Source organism: Ambystoma mexicanum, chromosome 12 (assembly GCF_040938575.1).
Source record: "Ambystoma mexicanum isolate Mex_15411 chromosome 12, UKY_AmexF1_1, whole genome shotgun sequence".
Taxonomy (NCBI): Eukaryota; Metazoa; Chordata; class Amphibia; order Caudata; family Ambystomatidae; genus Ambystoma; species Ambystoma mexicanum.
Window position 1 is genome coordinate 607,207,205 of NC_090936.1, and position 23,786 is coordinate 607,230,990.

The 23,786-nt window shown below is 43.7% G+C and overlaps 1 protein-coding gene across 1 annotated transcript in view; it reads right to left on the minus strand.

Moving 5' to 3' along the window:
- UBE2L6 (ubiquitin conjugating enzyme E2 L6) overlaps positions 1-23,786 on the minus strand; it is a 193,488-nt gene that overhangs the window by 108,767 nt on the left and 60,935 nt on the right. The window contains exon 2 of the mRNA XM_069629021.1: positions 16,371-16,466. Within this exon, the coding sequence (XP_069485122.1) occupies positions 16,371-16,466 (96 nt within the window). The remainder of the gene's footprint in view (positions 1-16,370; positions 16,467-23,786) is intronic.

Sequence of the window (23,786 nt, forward strand, 5' to 3'; positions counted from 1 at the left end):
TCCCGAAAAATATATAACCCTTAGGACAGTTAGGGAATCAGCCAGAGGAGGTGTAGCCCTTATCGGCAAAAAGCAATTGGGCGTCAGAGGCGCACCTTCCCACCTCTCCATCTTCTCATAGTCAAAATTCCCATTTCCTCCAAATACACCCTGACCATCCATCTCCTGTACCGTCCACTGGGCTCAGCTCCTGCTCTAGAAAAGGACATCACTCTACTCCTCACTAACAATGTCAAGCCAGGATCCAAAATCATCCTGTTCAGTAACCTCAAGCTGGGCCTTAACGAACCAAATGACAATGTTCTGGCTGTAGCAACTGCCATCTCAGAACTTGGCTTTCTAAAATCGTATCATCGACCTCACGCGCGCACACACAAGAAGGGTAGAACCCTTGATTGGATTGTAGACCTTAATTGTGAGATAAACATCCTATCCAACACACCATGTGAATGGTCAGACCACAATGTTATCATCTTCACCATTCAAGACATACCTATGTCAACCACCAGCCACATTATGGCCCCTGCTGCACTCACCAGAAATAAGAAGTTAACACTGGATAAGGTGCTCGCGCTACTGTACCCTATCACTAGCCCGCAGAACTTCAATAACCTAAGACCGGACAAACTATTTGTACAACCAAACGTTCACCATAGAATTGGACAAAATAGCCCCATTAAAAATGAGGGAAGTCAAACAAGCTGCACACATCAATGCTTGGTACAACATTAGCTTAAAAAGGTTGCACTTTAGTAAGAGAGCAGCTGAAGGCACATGGGAAAAAAAAACATCAGACCTCAAGAAAGATAAATTTGCTCTAGCCTCCACCAACTACAAGAAGGCTATACACCAGACTAAAAGTCATACATACAACCAGAGCATTAGTAATGCGAAATACAGAACTAAAGAGATTTTCAAAATCCTACGGGAACTTGAAACACCAGTTATACCCATCAAAGATTCCAAATGGTGCATGGACACCCAAAAAGCCCTGCTGGACAAAAATCACGCCCCTCCAAACTAAAATTGATACAAAAAAAAAAACTCAGTATATCTGTCGAAGCCAGTAAGTTCAATAATGTTAAAGCCACCAACAATCAGTCAGCTCCTTTCCACTTCACTCCTGTTTCAGTGCCTGAAGTTATCAGCATTATTGAAAGCCTCCAACCCTCAAAGTGCAAGGACACCTGCCCACCTACCATTATTAAAGAGGCGGTAGCTAATATCGCACCCTTCATCACAACCTTTATAAACTCTTAATTTGAAACCTGCACAGTCCCAACCAACCTCAAAGATAGATGGGTCTGCCTTCTTCTAAAAAAAATAATTAAAAAAAAAGAAGAAAAAAAAAAAGAACACATCTAGACCCTAACATGCCCACTAATTATCAACCCATAACTACAGCTCCATTTTTTCTCAAATTCTGGACAAAGCAGCACACCTCCAAATACAGAAACGCCTCGAAAAAAAACAACCTCCTTGGCCTTCGACAATCTGGTTTCGGACCAGGTCATGGCACAGAAACGACACTCATCGTCCTCAAAACTCAAATGGATGAAATTAAGGACAACAGGAACTTATCCCTTCTCCTCTTGTTAGACCTTTCTGCTGCCTTTGGCCCGGTCAATCACAAGGTCCTATGCAAGCACCCGACTTCAGCAACACACTTCTCGACTAAAGCCAATGCCTGGATTCAATCCGTTTTCTCAAATAGGACTTTGCGAGCATTCGCCAACACAGTAACCACAGACCCAGCCCCAGTAGAACACAGACATATCTAGGAGGGATCCTCCGAGACACAAATGTAGGGGAAACACCACTGAATGGGTTTTGTTGGGAGCGGGGGTAGGAGGACAGAGGGAGGGGTGGGGCTTAGTGGAAGAAGGAGGGGAAGGCAGAGCCTGCCGATAAGTAATGTGGCTTGTTATTGAAATCATTTTTTTTTAAATGTCTTATTCTCATAAAAAATGAAAATTGAGTTTAAAAAAAAAGTTAGCTTACTACTCTTGGGAACTGTAGTTCACACAAGAGAAGGAAATAAAATTTTAAAAGTGCTGGGTGTCACAAAGTCAATAACAAATGCCTGTATTAAACACATGGAGGTAAAAAGTTCCACTCACTCTGGGGAATAAATAAAAAATGTCCAGAGTCCAGCAAAAGTGCTGGGTGTCTCTCAGGTTAAATTAGCACAGAAACTGAAGATTCTCCCCAACAGGATGGACATCATTTTTGGACTGACATTCTGACAGTTAACAAAATGTTGTCCTAGGTTGGGGGCAGGACAAGCCCCTAAAGGGAGAGAATGGATTTTTCTTTCATAATAAATGTTTGTAGCCCCCAAACATGACCCCTCCTTGTCAACTTCTTTATTCTAAATGCTCAAAATATGCACTCAACTGACTCAGACTAAGTTGACTTAAGCTACCACGTTTAAAAAAAAAACACGATTTAATCACTGCAGACCAGGGCCCTCCTACATGCGCAGTTTCCAAATGCCAAAAGACCATATAACAGGAAAATTACTTGTATATGCCTAGAACAAGAGTCCTTTGCTTGTTTATATTGCAGTGTGTGTATGCTCTCGCTCTAGTGTTGTTTGTAGTTATTTCACTACAAAAAAGGGGTCTTTTTAGAGTCCTCGCTCATTGTAAGGATAGTGTAGTTCTTATTGCTGTTGAAAAATGACACAGTAATTGCTTCCTTTCCGTAGCTCTGCAATATCCTTTACTACTCTAGTAAAGAGTAGGGTGGTCTACACGTGACATGTTTTGCCATTCCACAGAGTCTTTGAGCTCAGTGATATGGCACCATTTTAAAACATTTCTTTCTTCTTCCTAAAGGAGGCTCATCACTGTTTTTGTGGCCTAAAGCCGCGATCCTTAACGATAGTCCACTTTACAGCTTTCTCAGTGTGGCCTTCAGAAAGGAAATGCTGAGCTGGGTAGGGTTGGCTGCCATTTTTTGTCTGATGCAGCTTTTGTGTTCTACGATTATGGTCTTGGATTTACGGAGAGATTAATACTAGTATATTGTATTAATATTGTTTGTATTTTAATGCAGAAATCCAAATGAATAAAGGCTACTACTACTACTATAAAACCAAGTTTTTCTGATGTACACGCAACAATATGTAACCCATTCTGTATTGCAGTTGGTGAAGGAGACCGGTTTCCATCTGGTCCAGAAACCAATATCCACTTCTGTTCTGTTTTTCTGTTTGTGCACAAACTGCACGATTGACAGAGAGAAGTTTGGGTAAGTCAGAAACACAGATGGGTCTTCTGCCAGAGTGGTAGAAAGGGACTCGGGGGTATTTATTTTATTTTACTGGATATTATAAGGTGCCTATACAACTGAATAGTGTTTCAAGGCGCTACAAGGCAAAAAGGTAGGGAACAAGGGAGACAAAATAAGCACAATGAATAAATAATAAAACTAACAGCGGCCCTACTATGCCTTGTGACATTCGGAACGTGCAAGTGCAGTGGAAAAAGGGGGTGGGGATAAGTGCTGGAAGGGTCCCCCGGGAGGGGGAGTTGAACAGGTAAGTGCAAGGGCAGAAGGATGATCCAAGGTGGTGGATGTCTTCTGCCCAGCAGTCAGGTGTGGGCCCATCGGGCAGTGCAGGGGATGGTGCTGGTGGCGACTGGGCAGATGGCCTGGACCCAGTTAGCCTCAGGAGGGCCCAGGCCGCCAGACTCAGCAGCAGTGAGGTGGATTAGCAAGGGAGGGAGAGAGAGAGAAGGAGGTGAAGAAAAGCAATTCCTTGATCTGTTTACGGAACTTCGGTTCAAGATACAGAGAGGGAGGAAGGCTGTTCCAAAGGAGGTAGCCAGCCCAGAAGAGAGATCTACCCCCAGCACTATGCTTGGAGAAACATTTGATCACCAGAGAGTTGAAGCTAGAAGATCGAAGGGATCTGGAAGGAGAGTATTTAACGAGAGAAGGTGGTAGTTAGCATGGTCCCAGGCCCCAGAAAGCCTTTTGGATGATGTAAAGGGTCTTAAATTTGATCCTTGCAATCACCGGGAGCTAGTGGAGATACGGTCCCTGGGCATGAGGCCAAGGATAAGTCTTGCAGCCCTATTCTGGATCAGTTGAAGGGGGTTAAGGGAGGAGTGGGGCAGGTTGAGGAAGAGGCAGTTGCAGTAATCCAGCTTGGAGAGGACCAGAGCTCTAGAGACATTGAGCTTCTGGGGGAAGGTGAGGAAATGGAGAATGCCTCCGAGGAGGTGAAGTTGAAAGTGGGCCTTCTTGGCAAGGTACATAATATGAGGAGTAAAGGGGAGAGAGGCGTCGAAGATGACCCCCAAGGTTTATGGCCTCAGTGGAAGGAGAAGAGCACATGAAGAGTGGCCAGAGTGCTGCAGGGAAAGTGGGAGCAGGTGTCCCGATAGGAAGAATCTCTATTTGGCTGGCATTAAGACAGGGATTGTTAGAGGCACACCAAATGCCTCTAACGGGTAACAAACTCTCACTCACTTTTGAGCCTTGCGCTTGTGCCTTTGCTCTTCCTCACCTCTGTCCCTCTCTATTTGCCTTTCAGATACAAAGCTTCACTCCCACCTCACCTCAAAGCAGTATTCATGGCCTAGAGGGAAAAAGCTATCCATGCTCTCAGCCACTCTCCTTCCAACTTCCCACTGTTATTAGCATGCTTTGTAACCCACCCACCTCAACCCTAACAGGACAGCTTAAGTGCAAGGAGTGGGCGCAGGAAGAGAGCATATGAGCCGTAGTCACTTTTCCCAGCCCCATCTCTTAAAACTCAGGCAATTATTCCTCCCAACATAAAATAAGGACTAAGCTCTAAAGTATAAACTAGAATTAAAAGATAAAAAGAGGGATACGTTGGACCCCATCAATTACAGGCAGACAGCCTTGCTAGATGCCGATGCAAAACTATTCTCTGCCCTGACCTTGAGAGAACTGGATACCTGGGCCATTGAAAAGGGTATCTTTAAAATACAAACAACAGGGTTTCACATAACAGTGGTCATGTGTCTGATCAAATACTCGGCCTTGGTGAAACACACCCCTTTGGTTTACATGGCCAATATAGATTGCTCTGTGGCCTTTAAGAAGGCTAACAGAAGCCAACTTTGGGCCAATCTTAACCATTGGGCTCTTCCTTCTCATCTACCCAACATGGTGGTATATTTACATCAAAAGACTACCCCTAACATTAGATTAGACCTCCTAGGGCAATGGGGTCTCAGGCAGGGTTGTATTTTTAGCTCTGAGCCTTTTTAATTAATATACAGCAGACTTTTGGGAGGCTTTGGTAAAAAAAAGAAATCTTCTGCCTAAAGTGGATGGTGAAAGGATATTGTGGATTGAGGATGATGTTCTGCTATTTGATTGTACCACAGTTGGATTACAGCGCCTGTGGAATGCGTTCCAGAAGTATATCTTGGGGAACGATTTAGTTATCAATTCCTAAAAAAAATTATAAATCATGCAATTCACATCAGGAAAGTCACATGTTCTGGTATGATGAGTCCTTTAGAACGCGCCTGTACACTAGAGTTTCTAGGAGCAACAAGACAATGGAGAGAAGATGGAGGGAGGACAAAACAAAATCTTACTAGGCTTTGTGTTATTCAGATTGTGCAAGTGTGATAACGCAAAGTGCAGGGGGGGGTGAAGGGGAAGTGCCAAGGAGAGGACAGGTGGAAGTGCAATCAGGGCGGCCTTGCTCTGAGTAAGCAAGGAGGCTGGGAAATGTAGGGTTAAAGTTACAGCTCCTAAGTGTGCGGTAGGCCCAGAGGTACTGGTCATGGAGGAGCCTGGTATCCAGTCAGGCAGGGGGGGAGACAGAGAGGGGGAGTGAGACAGGGGGGGAGACAGAGAGGGGAGAGGGAGACAGGGGGGGAGACAGAGAGGGGAGAGGGAGACAGAGAGGGAGACAGAGAGGGGAGAGGGAGACAGAGAGGGGAGAGGGAGACAGAGAGGGGAGAGGGAGACAGAGAGGGGAGAGGGAGACAGAGAGGGGAGAGGGAGACAGAGAGGGGAGAGGGAGACAGAGAGGGGAGAGGGAGACAGAGGGGAGGGGGAGACAGAGAGGGGAGGGGGAGACAGAGAGGGGAGACAGAGGGGGAGACAGAGGGGGAGACAGAGGGGGAGACAGAGGGGGAGACAGAGGGGGAGACAGAGGGGGAGACAGAGGGGGAGACAGAGGGGGGACCGAGAGGGAGGGGGACAGAGAGGGAGGGGGACAGAGAGGGAGGGGGACAGAGAGGGAGGGGGACAGAGAGGGAGGGGGACAGAGAGGGAGGGGGACAGAGAGGGAGGGGGACAGAGAGGGAGGGGGACAGAGAGGGAGGGGGACAGAGAGGGGGGGACATAGGGACTGACTTGAGCTGTTTCTGGAACTTCAGGTGGTCCGGGACAGGGTGGCCATTCCAAAGGGAGGCACCTGCAAAGGAAAGGGATCTACCCTGCATTCTTTGCCTGGAGAAGCGTCTGACCCACAGAGAGTTTGAGTTGGATGTAGCACGGGCCCCTGAAGGCCTTGTGGACGATGCAGAGGGTCTTTAACTTGATCCTTGCAGCCACCATGAGCCAGTGGAGGGATTCGGTCCCTGGGTTTGAGGCTGAGGACAAATTTCGCTCCTGCTCTGGATTAGCGGCAGAGGGCGGAGAGTAGAAGAAGGCAAATTTAGAGAGTCTGTTGCAGTAGTCCAGCCTAGAAAGAACTAGAGCTCTGGAGACGATGAGCTTCTCGGGGAAAGTGAGAAAAGAAAGAATACCTCTGAGAAGTTGCAGATGGTAGCGGGCCTTCTTGGACAGGTCCGAGATCTGAAGAGGGAAGGAGAGAGTGGAGTCGAAGATGTCACCAAGGTTTTTTGTCTCATTGGAAGGCGAAGGAGGGTCCAAGGAGGCCGGCCAGAGTGAGAGGGAAAGCGGGAGCAGGGGTCCCAATGAGAAGGATCTCAGTCTTCGTGGCATTAAGGCAGAGATTGTTTGAGGTGCACCAATCTTGAATCGCGGATAGATGGTCAGGAATGAGCAAGAGAGGATAGGAGGCAGCGGGGAGCCTGAAAGAAAGCTTTGTCATCTGCATAACACAAAGTTAGAGGAGAAGGGACCAAGTAAACATTGAAGAGCCAGGGTGAGAGGTTAGAGCCCTGGGGAACACCACATGTAGAGAGAGGTGGTGGAGAGAAAGGACACGAGTTGTACCTGGGAGGGCCAGTCCAGGAGGAATGTGATCAACCACTCCAGGGCCTGATCCGTGATGCCCAGGTTCTCATGGAACCGAATGATCAGGATGGTGTGATTGACAGTTAAACTGTTGATGGATAGGCAGGCACACATTGGTTGGAGAGAGTTAATGGTTTAGAATATATCAGTTTAACTGCCACGGCTAGACCGAATAAAGGATTCATTATGGTGGCATTGAAAAAAAGAAAAAAAATGTCTTTAATGGCTCAATTGAACCATTTAAATAAATTTAGGAAGTTTTCCCTGTTATCTGCTATTCAGATGTATGAAAGGAAAATTATCCCATCCCTTATTTATGGACTAGAATTAAATAATCTTTTAGAAGAGATATGGGAAACGGACCTGGGTACTGAAATCACGGATGCCGAATGGGCTAGACCCGAAGGAGGTGTCACGGAACGCTAGGTTCATGCTGTCCCAGCTGAATGTCCTCTACAGGACTTACATGACCCCACACAGGATAGCCACATTCAACAACAAAATCCCCCCGACTTGCCCATGGTGCTCCTCTGAACCAGCTGACATGATTCACATGTTTTGGGCTTGCCCCAAATCGCAGAAGCTCTGGCTCGCCGCTGAGCAGACCTGCAGGAGAGCTGGTCTGGAAAGATATGAATGGACACCCAAAGAGTGTCTTTTGGGCACTCACTCGAGACTGAACAAAATCAGGCACTTAGTGAAGTTCATGGACATTGCGTGCATATTGACGAAAAGAACTATCGCAATGGCCTGGAAGTCGCCAGGAGGCCCTAGGTACGAACCCTGGATCAGGGAAATGGAGAGATGGACCACTGCTGAAACTAGAGCCTGGGAGGAAGGGAACAACAGAGGTGGAGACGTCGTAAACGCCACATTGAATCCTGGAAAGCCCTTATGGGGATATGATCTTCTCCACAAACTTTAAGCCCCCCTGAGCCTACCTCCCTGGTACGAACTGCAAGCATGACACACTGATATGTAAACTAATCTTTTGTATACCCTGACATTGCAACCCATGAAGACGAGTGACGGAGCCGGTCCTGGGGGCCCAAATGGAAGAACCGGTGGGCTGTGGGACGCTGGGAGAAGGGACAGTCAAAGTTGTTGTTCTTGTTTACTTGTTGTTATCTACTGTTTAAATGGCATATGCCACATATAATTGCTGATATGATGCACAACCTGTGCTCACTTGCTTTTAGTCTATCTATAAATGCCAATAAAAACATTTAAAAATAAAAATAGAATTAAATAATCTTTTAGAAGATCTTGATCCTCCACCATTTGAAGCTACCATTTGGAGAAAAGTGTGTTCCTTACCCAAATGGATTTCGATGTCCATTATTCGTTTTGAGTTGGGTATCTTCCAAGCCAAGATGAGACTATTAGAAATGCATACTGATGTGTAAGAATTTCTTAAAGCCATCTCCTAACTCTTTATTTGAAAACTTATCAAAATCTTAATGGGAAAGCAAATAAGCATGTGGAAAAATGTGAGAAACTTAACAGACAAAGGCCTTTGTTTTGAAAATATCATGAGTAATTTAGAAGTATCTAAAAAATTTGACGGCAGACTGATTGGTGTGAGACTTGTACAGATAATGAGAGTCTTCCCTATTTTAAAAGAAGCACTAAAGGGTAGGAGTGCTTTATCTTATAAAGTTTCCTTCACAATACGTGCAAAACGCTCTCATGGGGTTCAGACTGAATCTATGTAAAACTACAGGGAACCTATGTTGATGGGAAAGAACTGATCCTTCAAATACAATGTGTTGCATTTGTCTCACTCATACTGAGAGCCTAAAACACCTTGTAATTTATTGTGAGGCTTTGAGAAATCTTTGCATATGTATTTTGGGGGATTTGTACATGATTAGGCATACGTTTGTAGCAAATCATTATGGGAACAGATCATCCGGAGTAATTAGTTAGCCTTAACTCTTGTCCTGTTGAGTTTTATTTACAGATTGAATTGAATATAAAGCTAAACAAATTTTACACAAGGGATCTCCATTTCAAAGAACTATTATTTAAGCACTCCCCTGTATTTTAAGAATCTCTCTATCTTATAGGCCCCCTTTGTACATAGTGAATGAAAGTTTTAAAATCCTATTGTATTCGCATATTATAGGATTCATTTGTTGTATTTTCAGATGGTTAATGAAAGGCAGAATTTGAAGGAATTTTTAATGTCGTATTTGTATTTTCGAATAAAAAAAAAGATTGAATTTTTTGTAGGTTTAGTACCATGAACGTATGAATTTTTCTTAAAGTGGAATTTTATATTTTGTTTAATGTGTTGTGAAATTAATTAATTGCACAAGGTTTAATTAAAACCATAATCACAAAAAACAATTAAAAATACTTTATTGAAACAGGCTCTGCAGGTCTCCCATCACAATCGGCAACAACTTGCTCTACCATTAATCAGGTCGCCATGTTTCTTGATTAGTCTCGGGTGGACTTGGAATTTGATTTATCTTGATCAGCCTTTAGTATCATAGTACCAGTGAAAATATTGTCATCTTTGCTTCAGTTAATCCTGGGGAAGCTAGGATTTGAATCAGACGTTTGCCTGTGGAATAGCAACAGGCTATCTCAAAAAAGTAAGTCTACACTTCTACCCAGTGCTCCAGATAAGATTTTGAAGTGGGAGTATTTTACTCCATATTTTTGAAAGTTGGAAGTAAAACCATTTTTTTAGGGAGTAAAAACGTAAGTCCAATTCCAAGGAGAGTATTTTATATGCAAATAAAAATATGTTTTAACTGAAAAACAGAAATATTTTTATAAAGCATATTTCTTTGCACCTAGTAACTCAAACATTAAAAGATACATGTGTATTTCTTCCGATCAGTCAGTAAGATTAGTAGTTTCTTCCAATGGTACTACATGTACAACTGGTCCAAACATATCCATGGAGCTGTGTGGGTGAAAGCAGGGGCTCAAGGTCCACTGTGTCCATTTCCAATTTTTTGTTGGAATTTTTATTTTTTGGGAGTATTTGTCCATTTTAGGGAGTAAAAGTGGCTGATACACCCCATCTGTAGGGTTGCTTCTACTTCTACCAACAGATCTTAATAAAAGGTCTCTCAATCAATGTTAATTTCAACTCATCAGTCTTATTTGCAGAATTAAAGCACTGCGCCAAGCTCACACCCAGGCAGCAGAAATTCAAGTTGCAAACTACTAGCCAAACATAAAAAAGTAACTTTCTGTCCTCAATTATATTACATATGTACAGCACAAAATGTCTTACTTGCCACAAGTTAAATATCATTAGCCAATGGGTAGTGGGGAGTGCAGATTTTGCACCCTGCCACAACTATACCAGAGGTGCTGGCTTCACAAGCGACAGGCGACGGACCCAATACCTTCTTCATTAACAAAATTGAAAAGATCTGAGGTCTCATTGATGCCTCAAAACCAGACGGAGATCAGCTAACCAAACCTCCAGAGCACTGGCTTCCTGGACCGACTTTCATCCTCCCCTCTCCTATGGATTCTCTTTGACACACTCACTTAACTTACCTTGAACCTATCGCTTACATCGAAGACGTCCTTCCACCCTCCCTCATTAAAAAAAGTGCTACTGCGAGTGCCTCCCTCAGCAAAGGTGCATTCCCAGGACCGCGGAAGACAGTTCTCCTAAACCCCCTTCCCTATAAAAAAAAAAAAAAAAAAAAAGAATTAAAAAAATAAATCTCTTGACCAAGAAGACCTAATGAAGTAGAGACCCGTCAGCTCATAAAGAAAGTAGTTGCAACCCAAATACATGTGGCGGGGAGGGGGGCGGTGAACGACAAAACAATGAGATCTCGCCTACTCTGCCAATACCAGTCTGACGTCTGCCTCAAATGCAGCACTGAGATTGCAACCAAGCGGTGGATGAAGTGCAACAAATCACTGACACATGGCAATCCTGCCTGCCAAACCCTCTTAGATCTCTCGGTGCCTTCGATACAGTCAACCACCTAACACACCATTCATACTCATCGTCCGGGGCTCCCTGCCCCCCCGCAAAAAAACAACTTGTGGAGTAATGGCTGGATGACGTGCTCCTGAAGGATTCATCCCACAGCTGCTAAATCTGCCAAATTCCTGGGCTTCGTGGTTGACAGTATGATTTGCCTTCTGAAGCAGGTAGCCAAAAAGGCATAACTGAGTGTCTACAGATCTCCACAATCCACTAAATCAAACCTGTCATCCCGCACATGACTTGTGGACAGTGGTCCAAACCTTGTGATCTCAAAACATCAGCGGCGGAAAGGTCCTCATTAATGGGCTTCCAGCAATTTACATCGCCTTCCTTCAAGGTAGCCCACAACACTGCAGCTTGCCTTATTACAAGTCCCTGCAAACTTGATCGTATCTCTCCTACACTGCACAAGCTTCACTGGCTCCTCCATGCCAGGAACAAATTCCAAACAGCACTCATCGCCTACAAAGCTGTCTCGAATGGAACACTAACATACGGAACATCTAAACTCCACACCTCTGGAAGCTGGTACGTCTCATGTAGCAAACTATCAAAAGGTTGGCGTCCAAGCTAGCAGTTAAAGAGAAAACTTCACCTGCCATGTTCCGATCATCTGGTATGCCAGCGGAGGTGCAAAATGCCCCAACCATCCTCCAGTTCCACAACACACAAAAAATGTGTGTCTTCCAACATTACCTACAAGATGAATAAAAATCCCTCCCACACTTCAACAATACTGCGCTACTGTATAAGATGTAAAGTCCAATGCTGGCCCTCACCAGTTATAAAGCGCTCTGCTGCACTTAGGCTAGCTTTGCACTATAAGCGACAAAATAAAGGAGTACAAGATTTGAGTATCAGCAGCAAAGAGGTGATACTGAAAGCCAGAGGAAAAGCAAGTCTTCATAGGCAGGTATAGGGGATGAAGCACAGAGGTTCAAGGATTGATCCTTAGGGACACCTAAAAAGAGCGGGGTGGTATCAGAGGATTCGTGTTTTGGGGGGTAAAAGGCGAGAGCAGACTTGTGAGACCCAAGGCCCTGGAGGGATATGAGAGGTGAGTGGTCAGTATCCAACACGCCAGGGAGGACTAAAAGGAGAGTTTGGAGTAGTGAGCATCTGAAAGTTAAAGAGATGCATGAATGCATTCTCAGTTGAGTGTTTATTATGGAACCTAGATTGAAGTGGATCCCCCAAGGCCATTATCCTCAAGGTACTTAGTGATCCGGCTGAAGCCCACCCAATTAAGGAGCTTTGAATAAGGGGTAAAACTAGGAGATAGTTTGTCAGGATGTTTGCGTCAGCAGAGGGTTTCTTCATTAGGGGAAAGACAGCTGCATATTTGTAGGTGGCATGGTAGAGTCAAGCAGAGACGGAAAGGTTAATGACCTCAGAGAGATATGGGTAAGAGTTTGAGACCAGGTCTTTGAGCATTTGGGGAGAAAACAAGTTGATAGGAGTGCAAGATGGGTTGGCGCTGCAAAGGAGGATGGTTAATTCGGTAGGGGAGAAATATTTGAGTAGAATGGGTAATGGGGAGAGCCGCTGCATGGGAGGGCAGAGGAGTTAGAGAAAGGAGAGCTGTGTCACAAATTTTAGGGTACCAGCCCTACTAATCGCAGATGTTTCACTACAATTGGTTATCAGCTGTGTGCCACATTTTTGCTGTATTTGTTTTTAAGCAGTGTCCCGGGTTAGGGTTTATTATAAATACATTTTGGGGGTACTAGGAAAATGGGTGAAGGGTGCAGGGGCATGGGTGAAGGGTATGATGGCAGAAACACTGAAAAATGCGATCAGATGGGCTTGATCTGAATTTTTGAGATTTCAGAGGAGGAGAAGTGCACAAAGTCATTAGCAGAGAGGGAGGGGTGGTGGATATAAGCTTATGGGTGTGAACAAAGATTGGAGGGTAGATGAAAGTTTGCAGGGGGCAATTGCGAAGGGAGGAGATTGGGTTTGTAAAGTAGAAAGATTTGGCAGTGCTCAGTGCAGAAGCGAGGGCAGAAAGCCATTATTTGTTGGAGATTTGTGATATGACCCAACATCTTAGGTCACAGAGCATGCTTGTTTTTCGGGTCTAAATCTCACAAAAGTGGGAGCAGGAAAGTGATTATCAAAAGGAGTCATAAAGGTATAGCAGGGTTCGGAATTGAGGTGAGCCGAGAGCTATTAGCTCCTGCTTGTGGCCTAGAAGAGCCTGGTTAGCTTGACACCAACGTCTACCAGGAGCTACTATTGGCTATCCAGGGAAGTGATGCCGAACAAACACACCTATGTGGATTGAACTCTCTGCATTTGTGACAATCTATAAATAAGCATTAGGACACATCTATAAACATTTAAATCATAAAGGGTAATAAAAAATAGACAAAGTGATAGGTTTGCGTCTGATGTGCAAGTTAGATCTGCTGTAGGCTATGTACTAGCTCCTAGTTCCTAAGTGGTAGCAACTGGTCACTGGTTAATGCTCGATAGACAGGAGCTGCTTTTAAACTCCTGCTAATCAAATCTTAATTACGATCCCTGCATAGCGAAAGTAAGAAAAAACATGGTCAACGAAAGACATATTCAAGCATCATGGTAAGGGGCAAAATATTCCTGCCTGAATTTTGATGTCAATTAGTATAGATTATGTTCCTCTCCTGGATTTAAACAGAGGTAGTCAATCCCAGAACAAATTGTTGATTTGTTCAGGGATCTTGTTATTTGGGTTTGATATGCGTTTAGATTACCAATTATGGAGCGGTTGAATATCTGGCTATTATCATCACTTGGTTTGCTAATATCCCCCCCCCCCCCCCCCCCCCCCCCAAGACATTTCCAGGTGTACTGGAACAACCTTATCTCCACACTCACCCCCTTACTGTTGGTGTTCCCCAAGGGTGAATCATGAATCCACTTCTCTTATCTCTCAATACCTCTGCTCTTGGCACCTTGATCTTACCTTATGGCTTCTCCCATCAACACTTCGCTAATGAGACTCAGATCATTTTTTCTCTCCTTATCTGACAAGCTATGGTGAAAAAGGTATGTCCTCTGCCATCAAATACTGGATGGCATCACACTCACTCATACTTAACCCCACTAATACGGAAGTTCTCTACTTCCCATACAAACATGCTCCCCTTTCCTCTCCTCCTCTTCCATTCTATTGTAGTCTTCTCTCCTACCTTCCCTACTATGCTTATACGCGCAACCTTGGTGTCATCTTCGACCCATCTCCACGTCTGCCACTGTGGTTACACTAATCTCCTCAACATCAAAAAATAAGACGACATCTTCCCTTCAACAATGTTAATCACCTAAACTCCTCTTTAGTACTCGCTCGATCGGACTACTGTTCCAGTCTACCATATGGCCTTTGCAATTATGCTTTTAACCTCTCAACAAAGTCTTCAATGTACTCTTTAACCTTCCCCGCTTCACCTCCACCTCCACAGCATGTTGTCAGCTAGGCTAATCTATGATACAGAGGGCAAAGCATAAACTCATTCCCATCATCTTCAAAAATATACGCAGTCTTGCCCGACCCTACCTATTGGCCCATCTCACGCCCTACTCTCCCCCCTTGAGCCTTATGATCATCCTCAGCTAACCTCCTTGCCACCTTGTGTGCCCCTTGCGCTCCCCTCGTTTCCACTCTTCTTATGCTCACTCCCTTACTCTGGAATGCTCTTCCTCTGCACACTACTACCGCTCTCTCTCGATGTCAATCCAACCTCCTTTCTGAAACGCCACTTGAATAGCATTCTATGCCACCACATCTCCCCGTTCTCCTTTCCCACACCTCTCTACAACCCCAAAGCACTTATCCCTCACCCGATCATCCTATAACTTAGCAATTCCTCCACTTTTTCTTTTTTTTTTTTTTTTTTTTTAATTGTATATGGTTACAAATTTTACCTTTCACAGACATCAAAATATTTGAATTATTGATAAAATCCAAAGCTTAAAAGAAAGTGAATCCAAAGCAAGTAGGTCAATATTTTTACAACCTTCAGTTCTTAAAGAGAAAACAGAAGAAAAAGACGATGAGGATTGAAGGAAAAAAGAGGGCAAGAGAGGACAAGAGCAAAAATTAGAGAAGGAAAAGAAGAAACTTCCTCAGAAGATCAATTGTCCAAGATTTAACATTCTCAGCGGGCAACATATTGATATCCAGACCCTCAAACAGCCTTTTGACAAGATTTTACAGTTCTAGCTTGCAGTCCTCCAGCATCTTAACTACAGCGATCGTCTTTTGTTGGGATTGACCATCGATCAGCCTTTCCCAAAGGTGGTCGTACCCCCAGTATGTTGAATCAGAGATAAACCTGCTAAAGAACTGTTGTCTGGAGCTTCTCCACTATCCCGCTCCTATATCATGCTCTATTGTCCTTGACCATGTTCATGTTTTTACCTCCCATGCATCTTCTGGTCTTCTATACACATCATCTCACCCATTGTTAAGGACACTGGTGCTCTGCTCTGTAAATCAATGTTAAAGGTTTTGCAAGGATTTGTGTGCATTTATCTAAAGTGGGATGTCCTCCGAAGCCCCCCCCCCCCATCTGGCTATTGGTGTATTGATCAATGATGAGGGACATGGTTTTGAAATGCAGATTCAAGAATCTGCATTAGGTGGCTGTACAAAGGGATGCATTAGTCCTAGTAAAGTTTATATTCAGTATTTGATTATTATTGGAGGGTCCATACTGAGGCCTCAAAATGTGCACTCACCTTTGGCAAGTGGTCATTGACTGACGAGTAAGAAATTGTGTGCTGTGCCCATGTGGAGAACTGAGGGGGCAAGTAGCTGTTTATGCCTGGCTAGTAACAACTTTACGAATGGCTAAATGGGAGTGAGAGAAGAGAAAAAGGCTCACTGGCAATCTGGGATTGTGAATGGTCATTTAACACGGATTAGGCCAAAATGATAAGTTTTTCTCCTATGTTCCTCTCCCCGTTAGCCCCTGAAGAGAATGCAACTCAGCTCTGGAGTTTTCAGAGGTCACTATGTCGAGAGTAGTCCAGCTATAGAATACATTTACATGATTGTGTGTTTTGTGACTGTTCTCAACGCCCGTCTTCTCACCTAACCGGTATTTTCTGCTGCAGAATACTTCAACCACCAACAGACACCCATAAGAGCCAACCAACTACTGCATATGCATGCAAAGGCCCATCCTTCTCCTCCTCGACTCACCGGCACAAGGAGACCATGCCACAGCAACACATTGGTATCGCTTGCTTGAACTGACTGGAAGCAGCGGCTCCCTGACTTTCTGATTTCGTCCAGCTCCTGCAGCAAAAGACAAATGTTAAAAATGATAAACGGAAAGTGATACAAGACAGCAATGTCTTTGTCAATGCAACTGCAAGTTATTCCACCCTCAACAACAGGTACAGACCGAAAAATGCAAGCTTCATTCAGGAGCAAGCAGAGTGTCATTACTCCTGGCAGTGCTAAGCTAAAAAGCAGGTTTCCCTTAACCCACAGGATGCATGGGAAAGACAATTAGTGGAACAATTAGATCTGTGGAATTAATACAGAAATATTCCCAATTTTAATTCATCAAATAACTGATATACATGATTTCAGAAAAAACATCAGAGGAACGTGTGTACGTACACACACACACACACACACACACACACACACCTCATACCTGTGTGATCAAATGCATTCTATTTTATTTCAATAACATGAAAATCTCAAATATGAACATATAAAGCATGTAAAGGACGACTATTTACAAAGGTGAAGTGCCAACTAGAACATTCAACAGGACAAAATTGCGGTCTATCACAAGCCAAAAAGTACTTTATTACAAATACTTAACATACAACGCACTTGGATGTCGGTCTGCGATAGGCAATTCAATCTCAATTGCCTCAACAGTTATGGAGTCCTCCAAACAAATGAATCTGCTTATCGTTGTCACCATCCTCCATAAGTTTTAATGTTAAAATTGACCAGTCGAAATGTATAGATGAGTGTGGACATCTTGATCGCGGTGTAATTTTACGAAAACAAAAGTTGAAAAAAGCAATAAACTATCCCATGTGCTTTTACCCCACCAATGCCATCTCAATTCTTCTATCGAAACCATTTCACATATCATCTTTTTTTGTAAACTTGAAACAGGACGATAAATGATTCGACCTGTATACAGAGTGGAAAACTAGAACTAATGACACAATCCCACTAACAGTACTTTCTAAAAGGAAAGTGCACTCTCCATCCATGTGCATAAGCCTTTTATCTATGCCAAAATCCTGACAGCAAGCAGAGATCACATTTTGAAGTGGGAATGAGTGTTTGGGGAGCAACAATCTGGTGACTACTAACTAATCTCTGTACTTGAATGCCATAGCAGTGATTGAGGTGATGAGAAACTGCTCAGAACAGATCTGGATGTTCAAGTGAACCCGAGATATCTAAAATGTTACCAATACCTGCAGAGGCAGAGACCGCTCTGGGGGAAGACGGTTCTGATCTTCCTGTTCTGTCCGTTGTAATTGCGCAGAAGCCCTCCCAAGTCCTGAAGGCTAAATTATTGCAATGACCACATTATCCCTTCACTCCTCTTTGGGCCAAGAATATTTTATTTGTTGGTTTCTTGTGCGATGGTGAGAGGGATGGGTGTGTGAAAGTGACAGGTTAATTAGTGGTGGAAGTGGTGATTAGTGGTGGAAGTGGTGATTAGTGGTGGCATGGACAAGTTAAGGAATATAAGGGGTCTGCAATGGAATAGTTTTACCAGCATTTGAAGTCCGACTACTGTTTTTACCGGTGAAGGTGGTGCTATAATCCTGCAAGCTCTGGTGACCCTTTTAAAAACATAATTCTCGCACAGCAAAGTGGTGGGTATAAGAGATCAGCAGATGGCCAGCTGAGGTGGAATACCAACTACTTCTTTAGCTGTTACAGAGTAATGTTACTTTATTTGTACATTAACCCGTGAGCATGCCGGCGGTTTGTAAAGAAATATCAACTGAGAAGCACAGTTTGCACTGCTTGCAATCATGCGCTTGCAGCTCATAAATTGCTTAAAAAAAAGCAAAGAAGTACAATTTACAAACCAAAGCTGCAGCCATAGGAAATGTCCAAACCTTTTGAAAAACGAGGCTATGAGGAAGTGGTGCAAGGTAAAAATCACTGCATTTCTTGAACCGGTTTGCCAATTAACTAATGTCAACAGACTTGATTCGATTTCCTCTGACCCTCCTGCAGTAACTACTCAAATACTAGCCAAATCTTCCATGCTCGTACCAATGGATAATTCCTTATTGAATTTATATCAGAGTTTACAGAATGAGACCGATTTGGTTGGTTATAATGAAGGGTCTTAGATTCCATTTACTAACGTATCATGCTCTTACTGATTTAAAGTGAATAGCCGCCACGTTTATGCCTCTTCTCCTGCACATAATCTCTTCCGACTCCTCGGATGAGGAAGACCCACCAAACTCTGAAACACTTATTTTAAAAGCGCCATTCGCTTTATGCAAAAACATGTTTAAAGATCAAAAGATATTCAAGAGTGGACTTGTTAGCCTGGCCGTTGTACTTCTTGCCAGCTCCTCTCCGGCTGGAGGGGAAACGGCTGAAAATATTACTCCAACTCTTCCATGCTGGAAGTCAATCCTTCCATTATTATACCCGACTATGAAACCTATGAATGATGACTCCCAAAATCCTGGTTGCTCTGCTGCCGATAATCCTCTAATTATGGATCAACACCTGAAGACCTGAGAATAATGCTAAGAGGATAAGGAAGAAACGTCAGTTTAAGAACAAGACAACTGAAAAAGCAGACACAACCAGCGGGTCTTAGATAATTAATGGCCCCTCTACCTCCTCTCTATCCCTTGCAGTGATGTGTCTCACACATTTAGAATGTTTAGAGACCCATAACAAGTTTGAACTTGTTCCTGCCCCCTTCGTAGGGGGAGGCTGCAAAATGGTGCCTGATCATTTGGGCTCTGGTTCCTAAAATACATGGATTAAAAAAAAAAAAATGAAAAAAAAAAAAACTTAAAAACATCTTCCTCGACAGCCCACGTGATTATTTCATCCGCCCACCTCCAACCTCAACCTGACATTGTTGCCACCAATCCCGGCGAAGAAAATGATAAATGCAGGACCCTTTCTGTTACTGGAGTAGCTGAGCAATGGCATTGTTCTAGGAGGAACATGAAGGATGTCAAATATACATATAAGAAAAGATCCTAGGCATTTAAGCCACCTCTTGTAGTTCTTTTTTGAACCGCTTGAGTGTTCTTGAACTTTTGCCTCAACTACAAGTTATTTCTACCAGTGATATTTCCCTGGTGGAAATCCCTACAATAGCTAATGAAGCAAATTGGGCATATGTTCCATGTGTTCATTTGGTTTCTCTAATTATTGTCAACCTAATTTTGGGTATGAATTACAGCTGTGTCAGATAGTGTCCGTTGCTTGAAGGAGAAGGAATCTTGCCTCTGCTCTTCTGATATTGTCATGTTAGTTAGGAAGATGTCGCTGGCTTTAAACACCAATGGTAATGCTACCTTGAGATCGAAAAAAACTATTAATATAAAGAAGGGTTGGATGATGTTGCTTGACTTCCTTCCAACTCTTCCGATAGTCTAATTAAAATCTCTTGGAATACTAAAGGTTTCAGCTGTTTCACCCATAATCCATGAGGTTTTTATTATTGTCAGCAGATTTATTTTTGTTACAATAAACATGGTTAATGCGCAAGTTTTATTTGGATGGGTATGAAATAATACATAGAACTGCTACTCGTAATTTGGTTGGCAGACCATCTGGAGGATTAATTGTTGGAGCAAACAATGGTTTGAATTTAACTAAATGTGTCCATTAGTCCAAATCAATGTGTTTTACCAGCTATACTGAATGTCAAAGTATTGCACAGAAAATTCTAATCATTAACATATATAATCCTCTGGATAATTCCCAAGCCTCATTTATTATGGACATTGTCACTGACATCCTCAATGACTAGCCTCTTAATTACCCAGGTAGCCCGTATATTATGGGCAACTTACATTTCCAAAGATTTCCCTGTCAATTGGGGGGATGAGATTTCTTCTTTGGGATTTCATATAATTGATAACGCAAATGGTATTATAGCGAATGACCATGACAGTGATAAATGAGTTGTGACTTCTGACTTATAGTCAGAATTTATTTCCACCAATTATTTCTTACAACTTTTTTACCAACAGGAAATTGACTCTGTTTTATTTGGTCTAATGGTGTTTTCTTTTCATGGATTGATTATGTCCTAATCCTAGAAATGTTATTTGATAATATTATCGATTTTCAGCTGCTCAATACTAGTGTGAGCAATCCTATCATTCTGGAATTTGAGCTTAATTTACAAACTAAAAGAGGTTCTGGTAAATTGGTAGGAACTTCCTCTATTAACCATGGATAGAATAGAAGGTGGACTACATTTTTTTTAAACAATTTTTATTCATTTTATTTGAACAAACACAAACCAAACTTGCAGTGCATATAATAACATTTTGATTTTACATCACTACATCCGTGACCACTGCTTCTCCCGTTCCCTCTCCCCCCCGTTAGAGCCTAGTCTCCTTCAGAATCTATTTCTTCGTCTTGCAGTAGGGATTCCTCTCCTGTGGCTTCTGCTGGGTCCCGATCACTTGACCGATCTTGCGTGGGCCCAAATAACGTGGCTATTAGATGTTTCCAGGCTATCAAGGTTTCAGCCTGCTCCTCCCCTCCAGAATTACTAGCTTCCTGCCATACTGTGGTTTCATCTTCTGCCCATTTCTGAAGGTCTTTCCACCATATTTCTATTCTCGGTCTATGACATGTCTTCCATCCCATAGCGATTACACGCTTTGCAAGTATGTATGTCAGGTTGTTTAGTTTACTTACATGCTTGAGTTTACATGGTCTGGGATACCCCCCTATCGGGCATGCCCACGCTGTTTCCACCACTAACTTAATCCCTTTTTCTTCGAGCGGATGTGCTAATTCTTCCCAGAATCTCTCGATTACTGGACATGTCCAGAACATGTGCACCATTCCGGCATTTTCTTCGTCACATTTGGGGCATGATTGTCGTCCTGTATTTTTAAATTTGCCTATCCTCTGGGGTGTCATATAAGCCCCGTGGGATATATATATATATCTGTTGTAACCTTGCATTCCTTGACACTTTCTAATGGTACCCTTGGGCTCGCTCCCACAGCTCATCACTCATTGGGGTACCCTCCCAGTCCTGTCTCAGTTGTACCACTTCCTTCTCCACTTTGGACATCATCAGTTCATATATCCTGGATGTCTCGTGTCCTCCTTCTGCTATGTCATATATTGTATCTATGGTGGCGTCCGGTTGATCTTCTAGTACTACTTCGGACCATGTCTTTGATTCGCTGCACCACCCTATGGTATGTAATATATTGTCCCGTATGTAACCCCGTTTCCTCCTCCAACATCTCAAAGTCTTTTATCCTCCCCTCTTGCCATATATCACCCATTGTTGCTATCCCCACCGGTTCCCAGTGCTTCCTGATCATCATCCTTAGTTGCTTTTCTTTTCCCGACAGTGCAACTAGTGGCACTTGCAGGGGAACACACGGATGGGTTCTTCATTACCCAACAGGTCCTGCGCCATATCTCCCACCCCAGTATCATCATCTTCGGGCACCCTTCCATGTCCAATCTGGGCAGCCATATCATTTCTTTTAAGAAGAATGGGGCACAGTCCAGTCTAAACAGCCGGGATTCTGAGGTTGGTTCTTCCGAGAGCCATTTTGCTACATATTGTAGCTGGCTTGCTATAAAGTAGATTTCATAGTTCGGCAGTTTTATACCCCCTCTCTCGTGTGAGTTTTGTAGCTTCCAAAGGGCAACTCTATTCCTGGTCCCATGCCAAAGGAATTCCCTGCATATGCCATGTAGCTTAGCAAAGAATCGCCTTGGTATCAGGTATGGGATATTCCCAAAATAATGCAGTAGTCTTGGCAGGACCACCATTTTCAGCATTGCCCCTCATCCCATCATCGCCAAGGGAAGCTTTACCCAGAACTTCATACTATTTACTATACTCTTAATCGCTTTCTCAGTGTTATGCTGGTGCTCTGCCTCCACCGTATGATAGATGTCTATCCCGAGATACCGAAACGTGTTGACCTCCCATGGTATCTGTAAAACAGCTAATTCATCTAACGGGATCCCTTTGTATCCGCCCAGTGGAAATATACAAGATTTCTTAGGATTCACTGCTATGCCAGACAGTCCTGCAAATCGCTCCATCACTTCCAGGACGAATTGGAGGTTTTCTTCAGGGTAACGTAGATACAACAGCATATCGTCTGCATACAAGGAGACTAAGTGCGGTTCCCCCTTTATGGTGATGCCTATTATGTCATACTGCTGCCTCGGGTATATCGGCAGGGGCTCTAGGGCTAGGATATACAGCATAGGGGACCACAGGCACCCCTGTCTAGTGCCTCTACTGAGTTGCCATCTACGATATTACTGCTCCCATTTTAACCCTGGCCAGCGGCGCGCTATATAATAGTTTGACCCATTTAAGATACGCAGGACCTATTCCATAATTGGTCAGGGCCGCAATCAGCCAGGGCCATTTGACTGAGTCAAAGGCCTTTATTGCATCCAGCGATACAATTGCCATTTCATTTGAGTCCCCATTTGCGTGTTCTATTACCCGGTGGAGTCGTCTGAGGTTGTTGGATATATTCCTATTAGGGACATAACCGGTCTGGTCGGGGTATATTAATATACTAATGATCCTCCTCATTCTGTTTGCCAGGACCGCCGTTAGCATTTTGCTATCCTGATTCAGCATTGACAGCAGTCTATATGAGCCGCAGCCTTTACCAGGCTTATTGGGTTTAGGGAGCGGTATGATGATCGCCTCTCTAAGGGACTCTGGTAGCCTCCCCACTTCGTATGCCTCATTTGGCATCGCTAAAAGCGGGGGGGGGGGGAAGCACCCCTTTTATATATTTTATAAAATTCGCTAGGGAGTCCCTCCGCCCCCGGAGGCCTGTTGGTAGGTAGTTCCGCCACTACCTCTTCTAATTCCTCTAGAGTAATCGGAGCATCTAGCTCCTCTCGCTCCTCTGCGCTAATTTGCAGCAACCCTATGTCCTCCAGTGTTTCTCTTATTTTCATGCAATCACTTCCCTCTTCACCTCCGTACAGGAGTCGGTAATAGTCTACAAATTCCTGATGAACACCTTCTTGGGTGGCACTATGCACCCATCTTCCTTCGTTATTGTTCCGATTGTGGGTCTATGCTAGGGCCCTCTCTGGTTTATCCCCTCCTGCATGCTGCCTCTCTATGTACTTTCTATAGTATTGCTTCATTATCTTCCTTGGTGTTACCTCTCCTTCCTAACGCCGTTTCTAATTCTTTTTCTGCGTCTTGCAGTTCGCCTAATTTTCTCCTTGTAGTCCCTTGGACTTAGCTATGGCTATCCCCCTCACTACCACTTTAAAGGCTTCCCAGAGCATACCCGCTGTCTCAACACTGTCAGTATTGATCTCAAAATAGCTCATCATTTCCTCTCTCAAATCCTCCCTGAAAATTGCATCTTTCAGTGCCTC